This window comes from Phocoena sinus, chromosome 13, assembly GCF_008692025.1.
Source record: "Phocoena sinus isolate mPhoSin1 chromosome 13, mPhoSin1.pri, whole genome shotgun sequence".
NCBI lineage: Eukaryota > Metazoa > Chordata > Mammalia > Artiodactyla > Phocoenidae > Phocoena > Phocoena sinus.
Window position 1 is genome coordinate 81,503,693 of NC_045775.1, and position 7,447 is coordinate 81,511,139.

At 57.4% G+C, this 7,447-nt stretch overlaps 1 protein-coding gene across 1 annotated transcript in view; it reads left to right on the forward strand.

The window, feature by feature from the left end:
* Positions 1-7,349, forward strand: part of FER1L5 (fer-1 like family member 5) — a 52,516-nt gene extending 45,167 nt beyond the window's left edge. Inside the window, exons 39-53 of the mRNA XM_032652664.1 lie at positions 3-107; positions 426-545; positions 1,020-1,181; positions 1,422-1,513; positions 1,916-2,086; positions 2,297-2,445; positions 2,666-2,805; positions 3,926-4,014; positions 4,276-4,371; positions 4,536-4,677; positions 4,910-5,009; positions 5,085-5,278; positions 5,467-5,576; positions 5,868-6,015; positions 6,125-7,349. Of these exons, the coding sequence (XP_032508555.1) occupies positions 3-107; positions 426-545; positions 1,020-1,181; positions 1,422-1,513; positions 1,916-2,086; positions 2,297-2,445; positions 2,666-2,805; positions 3,926-4,014; positions 4,276-4,371; positions 4,536-4,677; positions 4,910-5,009; positions 5,085-5,278; positions 5,467-5,576; positions 5,868-6,015; positions 6,125-6,259 (1,953 nt within the window). The 3' untranslated portion in view covers positions 6,260-7,349. The remainder of the gene's footprint in view (positions 1-2; positions 108-425; positions 546-1,019; positions 1,182-1,421; positions 1,514-1,915; positions 2,087-2,296; positions 2,446-2,665; positions 2,806-3,925; positions 4,015-4,275; positions 4,372-4,535; positions 4,678-4,909; positions 5,010-5,084; positions 5,279-5,466; positions 5,577-5,867; positions 6,016-6,124) is intronic.
* The last annotated feature ends 98 nt before the right edge of the window (positions 7,350-7,447 follow it).

The window sequence follows — 7,447 nt, forward strand, 5'->3', positions numbered from 1 at the left end:
AGGATGAACACGACCAGGAAGTGGACTGGTGGAGCAAGCTGTTCTGGGCCACAGGAGATGCTCCCCGGTCCCTAAAGTACAAGTACAAAGAGTATCACACCCTGAAGGTTTGCAGGCCCCTACGAGGGGAGACTGATGAAGGATGGAGAAAATCTGTGGGGAGAGGCCAACAAACCCAGCCCCAAGTCCTTGGGGAACCACCAAGTCAGGGGGTGGCTTCTTTTTCACAAGACTCCTGGCCACGCCGCCACAGGCCACACCCTTTCAGGAACCAGGGCTGCCCACCAGCAGCAGCTCTGCTGACCCCAGGGCAGATGCTCTGGGGCGAGACCTGGGTGGCCCCTCAACCCCCTGATCCTAGGAATGGTCCCCTCAAGCCCTGGCCAGCTCCCCTCGCCAGCCGGGTCCCACACGCCCTCCCACAGGTATACGACTGCGAGCTGGAGGCCGTGCCGGCCTTCCAGGGCCTGCAGGACTTCTGCCAGACCTTCAGACTCTACCAAGAATGGCCCAAGCTGGACAGCCCTGTGGTAGGGGAGTTCAAGGTGCGTGTCCCAGCCCTGCCTCGCTGCACCTGTCACCTCGTGCCCCTTCTGTCCAGGGAAGACTCCGACAGGAGCGCTGGTTCTGTACGCTCGGCATGAGGATGGGGCCTGGAGGGCTTGACAGTCTTGGGAGTGGGGGGCAGAGACTGACCTCTGCAGGGACTCAGGGTGGCCTCCCCCAACGCAGGAAGGGCGAGGGCTTCTCAGTCCCAGCTCGGGCCTGTGCTGCTCTCGGAGGCCCTAGAGCCTTCGAAAACAAGTGCGGACCCCAAGGGATGGGTGGGGGTGGAACGAGACCTCCCTTCAGCGGAAAACACCACCGTGGTCCCCGTAGAGCATCTCTGCGGCACGTGCCCCTACCCGTCCTCACGGGTTTCGTCCCTGCCACCCTCAACACAGACCAGGGGTACCTCCTGGAGGGCTCTACAGAGCCAGGCCAGAGGCCAATGCCTTCCCTCCCCAACACACACACAGGGCCAATTCCGTGTCTACCCCTTTCCTGAGAATCCAGACACCCCCAAGCCCCCTCGCCAGTTCCTGCCTTGGCCTAAGAAAGAGGACTTCCCTCAGCAGTGCTTGGTGCGGGTGTACGTGGTGCGAGCAGCCAACCTGCAGCCCCAAGACGCCAACGGCCTGGTAACGAGCAGCCCTGAACTGCAGCGCTCGTCTTCCCCAGCCCCCCAGCCCGGGCACCCCCCTCACCTCACCCTACACCCCAGCATCCCAGAGCTCCCTCAGGCTGACACCCAGACTGCCAACTTCCCACAGGCCCCACCTGGTACAACGGGCTCCTTTCTGCCCCACTCCCGCCCTCCCTGACCAACCTGGGCTGACTCTGCATTTTCCGTCCTTCTCTCACGTCTATCTGAACCCCAGTGTGACCCTTATGTGATCCTGAAACTGGGAGAGACAAAGCTTGGCAACCGGGACAAGTACCAGCCCAACACTCTGGACCCCATCTTTGGCGTGTGAGATGCCCCAACGCACCCGACCCCACAACCCCACTCCCTGTGCCGGGAGCAGTTGTAGAAGGCAGAGAACTCTCACGTTCCTTTCTAGCCTCCACGTTCCTAGCACAGTGTCCAACAGATGGAAGATGCATTGATGGGCAGCCCAGCTCTCCCCTCCCCCCTCAACCACTTTGCCTGGGAAGGGAGCTCAGAGTCCCACACCCCAGGCCTGTCGAAAGTTACTCCCAGCCACAACTGAGGGATGGCTATTGGTGGACGAGCCATCCCGGGCTCTGCTCTCCAAATTCACCAGGGCCAAACCGGGGGTAGAGCACGGGCACGTGTGGTTGGGATGCTGGAGAGGGAGCTGTGTAGATAACATGGTCCTCGGTCTCTGTGTCTCCAACACCCTCACCCAAGGATGTTTGAAATGAGCTGCACCATCCCCCTGGAGAAGGACCTAGAGATCCAGCTGTATGACTTTGACCTATTTTCACCCGATGATAAGATTGGAACCACAGTCATTGACCTTGAAAACCGACTCCTGTCTGGCTTTGGAGCTCGTTGTGGGCTCTCCAAATCCTACTGCCAGTAAGCGTGGACCTGAACCAGGGCAAGGGAGCACGGGGTGGGGGGTGGTGGTGGAAGAGTAAGCCCTCGGCTCCCCTCAAAGACGCCTGCATCCCAGGCTGGGGAACCAGGGCCCGTACCTGTCTGCACCCCTGCTCCCAGCACTGGTCAGCCTGCAGCTCGAAGCAGAGGCTTCTCCAGGACTCAGACCTCCCCACCTTTTCCCCACAGGTCAGGGCCCTTTAGGTGGCGGGATCAGATGCCCCCAAGCCTGCTCTTGGAACACCATGCCAGGCAGAAAGGACTGCCTCCGCCTCTGTTCAGCCCTGAGGATGACTCTGTGTTTTACAATGGGAAAAAATTCAGACTGCAAAGCTTTGGTGAGAAGCACAGCACACCGCCAGAAAGCACAGAGCTGGGCCTCTGCGACAAGTGGGGCTACAGGATGGAGGAGCTGCCAGAGGGCACGCCGCCTCCCCTTCTCGCCTGTAACGGATAACCAAGTCCACTGCCCAGGCTGAGGGTGGAGAAGGGGCCTACGTGGGAGACGGGAAGGCTAATGACCTCGTCAACCCCTCCTTCCATCCCCCTCCAATCTAGAGCTGAAGCCCCCTACTGCTCGCTTTTTGGGATCTAAGAAAGAACGCCTTGCGCTGTACCTCCTGCACACCCAAGGACTGGTACCTGAGCACGTGGAGACCCGCACGCTGTACAGCGACAGCCAGCCGGGCATCGACCAGGTATGAGACTGGAGGGGCTGGATCAGGAGGTGGGGAAGCCCACCCATCCAGGACAAGAGGGGAAGGAGAGGCCGGGCACCCACAGATGTACGTGAAAAGACGACAAGCACATTCTGTGCATGTTAATAAGCAAGAAGTCGCAGTGGTGTCTCTTAGAATGGAGAAGTTCAGAGCTGGAAAAGTCACCAACAAGAAACCAAGGCCCCGTGTCAGCTGTGGAAGTGTTTCGGGGCCTTCCCCGCCGGTGCCAGCACTGCCTAAGTCTCTCCTGAGGGAGGGTAAGGAGGCAGCACCTGGGGTCAGAGTGCAGGCATCACAGCCCCGGCTTGGCTGTTAAGTGCAGGCTGTGTTTTCTCCACGGCAAGGAACCCCAAACAGGAGGAATAAAAATCCCCACAGGCACCCTAATTATCCCCTACCCTCCAGCCACCAGAATGGCTCACCTCATTCTCCGAATCTCTCAAGCTGATAGCACATTCTAGATACAAAGTTCTCTACTGAGCACTTTTTAAAACCATCCTCATTAAACCTGTTTTCTCATTAAATGGGGCCAATTTCAAAAGAATAAACCTAGGTCACATGGTTTAAAGGAATCTATCTTCCACTGTTGGTAGTTCTACCCTCTTAACTCTTTTGTCTCCCCTTTTCTTACCAGGTTCAACCCTTCTTTCCTAGACCCCTGTGCTTTGTGGATAGCTTGACATCCTTAGGATGTGGTTCCACAACATAATGACCTGGGGATCACCTAGTTTACTCTTACTCAGGGCCACTAAGGTGGCTAACAGTTGCAGCCCCAATCCCATTCTGGAGTCCCATCCAGAGAGGCTGTCCAGCAGGACCTGTTAAATGGCATCAACCCTCCAGACCCCAGTTACACTTGACATCCGTGCGCCACAGCCGTCAGCCTCGTAGCCATTGTATGCTCCCAGCCAAAAAAAGAAACAAGTGGAAGCTGATGGGCGGTGTGCTGACTTCCGGTCTGAAGTCCATCCCACCTCCCAGATGCCTCGATACCCCACCACTCGGCAGATCTAGAAGCTGAGACAGGCCCCCGCCCCAGACCAGGATGCGGAGAACGGGGGCTGGCCAACCCCAGCCAGCTAATCCATCTCCACTCTAGGGAAAGGTGCAAATGTGGGTGGACATCTTCCCCAAGAAGCTTGGGCCTCCTGGCCCCCCATTCAACATTAGGCCCAGAAAGCCTAGAAGGTGAGTGACACCCATCTCCTAAGCAACTGCACCACTCAGTGTGGCCTTCCCAGCGTGCGGAGCACCAGTGGGCTCCAACACCGAGTCACGGTGATTCTTTTCCTCTGTTGGGAATCTGGGGAGCCTCCTTTCCCTGTGGTCCCCCAAACGCAGCATGACTTGGGTGGGCACGGAGGGCAGCCTCCCAGGCCTCTCTTCCCTCACCGAGGTTGCAGCTGGGGAGCTATTCCTCAGCAAAGCCTCAGAGAACAGTGGCTACAGGTATGAGCTGCGCTGCATTATCTGGAAAACTGCCCACATGCACCTGAAGGAAAACAGTTTAAGTACCGAGAGGATGAGCGACATCTATGTCAAAGGGTAAGGGAGAGGAGCGGGGCTCCGTCAGAGTGCCCTCAGACTTGCCCAGTTCTCTCTCCATTTCCACCCATGCCTGGTGTCTACTGGGCAGCCCTCCTCCCAGGGCTCCAGCTAGGGGTGGGGACAATCCAAGTGAACCCCAGGTGAGTGGACTTTGGCCCCAGGTGGTTATTCGGGCTGGAGAAGGACATGCAGAAGACAGATGTCCACTACCGCTCCCTGACGGGGGAGGGCATCTTCAATTGGCGGTTCATCTTCACCTTGGACTACCTGGCAGCAGAGCAAGCGTGCGTCTTGAGTCAGAAGGTAACAGGCCCAGGAGCGGGATGCACTCCTCCCCCTCCCCTCAGAGCCTGCGAGCTGCACCAAGACACTTGGAATGTGGCCTTGGGTGGAACCCCTCCCCGCTCCCCCCTCCCCCTCCCCGACTTTCTCCTCCTCCTCAATGGTCCATCACTGCTGGGTGATGGGCTGCTAAGTGGCCAAAGGAACTCTCAGAGGAGACAGGCCGGAAATACGCTCTCCTGCCATCCTCCAGGACTACATATGGAGCCTGGACCCCATGGTGATGAAGTTCCCAGCCCGGCTCATCATCCAGATCTGGGACAATAACATCATCTCCGCGGATGACTTCCTAGGTGAGATCCTGGCACAGGGCCCGTGACCACAGGACAGGGAGCTCCTTTTTGCTGACGGCATTTCTCTGGGCTCAGGGGTCCTGGAGCTGGATTTGTCTGACATGCCCCTCCCGGCCCGGCGCGCCAAGCTATGCTCCATCAGGATGACGGATGCTGACCCCAAGTGGCCTCACTTCCTCCAGTACAAGCACTGCTCCCTCTTTAAGATGAAGACTGTAAGCGGCTGGTGGCCTTGCCAGGTCCTCGATGGCGGCAAATGGCGCTTGTCGGTAGGAGCTGGGGAAGGTGCCTATTGCCTAGGAACAGGGCTGACTACTGTGCCGCGTAACTTGGCTCTGACAGACCCTGGGGGCCTGAGTTAAATCCCTTTCCCTTTCTGGACCCTGGGAAGAGGCCTTTAAAACTATCCTTGCTCCTGCCGTCCGAGCTCAGCTCCCACCACCCATGGTGTTTCTAGGGTAAAGTGAAGATGACCCTGGAGATTTTGACAGAGAAGGAAGCCTTAATCAAGGCAGCAGGAAGAGGCCAGTCGGAACCCAACCAATACCCTACACTCCATCCTCCCCTGTAAGGGTCCTGCAGGGCAAAGGCACCAAGCCTCTTCCTCGTTCACAAAGCTGAGCTGCTGGGCCTAGCAGTCTGTATGGGGTGGTGTCCAGGGAAGGAGGCTGACAAGTAAAGAGGGATAATTACCGCCCCCCCCCCCCCCCCACTCTGGCTCAGTCGGGGAGAACAGCTGGGAAGGGGGGAGGGCAGAAGCAGAAGTTGCTTTTTTAAAATCAAAGACCTCTGCTCCGGATTGCTTGACCTGAAGTTTCCTTCTGCCCTCCATTCTCTGCCATCTCTGCTCCTGGACAGACGCACCCATACCTTGCTCATGTGGTTTCGGTCACCCGTTACAAGGTTCATCCATGTTTTCTGGAAACGCTACCGCTTCAAAATCATAGGCATCTCAATCATCCTGCTTATAGGGCTTCTGCTGTTCAACTTTATCTATTCAGCTCCGGTGAGTGGCAACCGTGGAGACAGGGGAAAAGGCACAGCTGCTCTCGGGATGACCCGAGAGAGAGCCCTCAGGTTGCTACTTCAGGCTAACTCTTACCTATTCTCTCTAGAACTATTTGGCCATGAGCTGGGTGAAGCCTGAACTTCGGCTGAATGCTCCCATTCAAATATATGCCAAAATCATCAATTCACTAAACACCAGCAACGCCAACACTTCCAACCTCGCCACTCCCATCAGAACCTGAAATCTACAACGGGCCATAAGCTGAAACTCCTCCAGGGACACATAAATCACCTGTGAGCTATCTTCCCAGAACTTCCAGCCCCGCCAGACTAATTCCCCCCGTGTCTGCCAGGCTTCTCTCCTGCCCATCCACAGCCCTACCCTTGGGCTTCCTACCAGTTCCTTGTTTCCGGGGTCTAGGGATATTCTGACCATTCTGTTCAGACCACTTCCAACAAGAAGGGCAGAGTTGTAATTTTCCACTGAAATAAACAACTTTTGTAACGGAGCCACCCTGTAATTTGTGGGGAGGGGGGGTTCACAACACCATGAAAGGCTGAAAACGCCAGGCTCTCAGACAAGACTCACAAGGATGGGGAATGATGTCACCCTTACGCACCTCCTCGAGTCTCCAGGGACTCTTCCACTCTGAGAGGCCCTGACGTCACAGGAAAACAGAAGGCAAGGAAGGGCACCTGTGAGGAAAGGTGGCTCACGTGGGGTAAGCAGCCGGCCGAGGCCACCACTCTCACCCCTCACGTGAGCAGGTGGCCCCCTCCTCTGGGACACAGCTGGGACTCCAGCGCCCAGAACGACCTCTGGCCCCACTCATGACGGGAAGCATGTTTCTAGAACAAGAGGGGAGAGCCAGGGCAGAACCTACCACGCTAGTCAGGTTGTTTCCTTGCACCACACACTGCTCTGAGGCTGGCCCGGGTGGGGGGACTGCATTTCACGTCTTCCCCGCCCCCCTCACAGAGCCTCAAGGACCTCATGAGCTAGAATCACACAAAAGCCACAAGTGTGACGATCTCCACGCTGAGCTGCCCCTCCTGCACCCCTGCCCGGGCCAGCTCACGAGCCCACCGGCGTCCTCCCACTACAGGGGTCTAGCCAATCTCCCCCGGAACTCAAAAACACAGAACAGCCATTTGCTTTCTCAGTTCCACCTGGTCCGAGAGCCAAGCCCAGGGCCCGGCTGACCCTCTGTCACTCTGGAGCCGCTCTGCCATGGGGGGAGGTCAGGAGGGTCCCACTGTCATCCCACCTGCACGAGAGCACTACCGCCTGTGGGAAGGATATAAGAAAGCTGAAGACAACAGAAACCCACAGCCAGGCAAGGTAACCCTCCTTTCCTTCAGGGCTGAGCAGAGGGCTTTCCCAACCCAGAAGGCAGGGCAAGGGTGGATGGCTTACGGCTCAGCCAAAC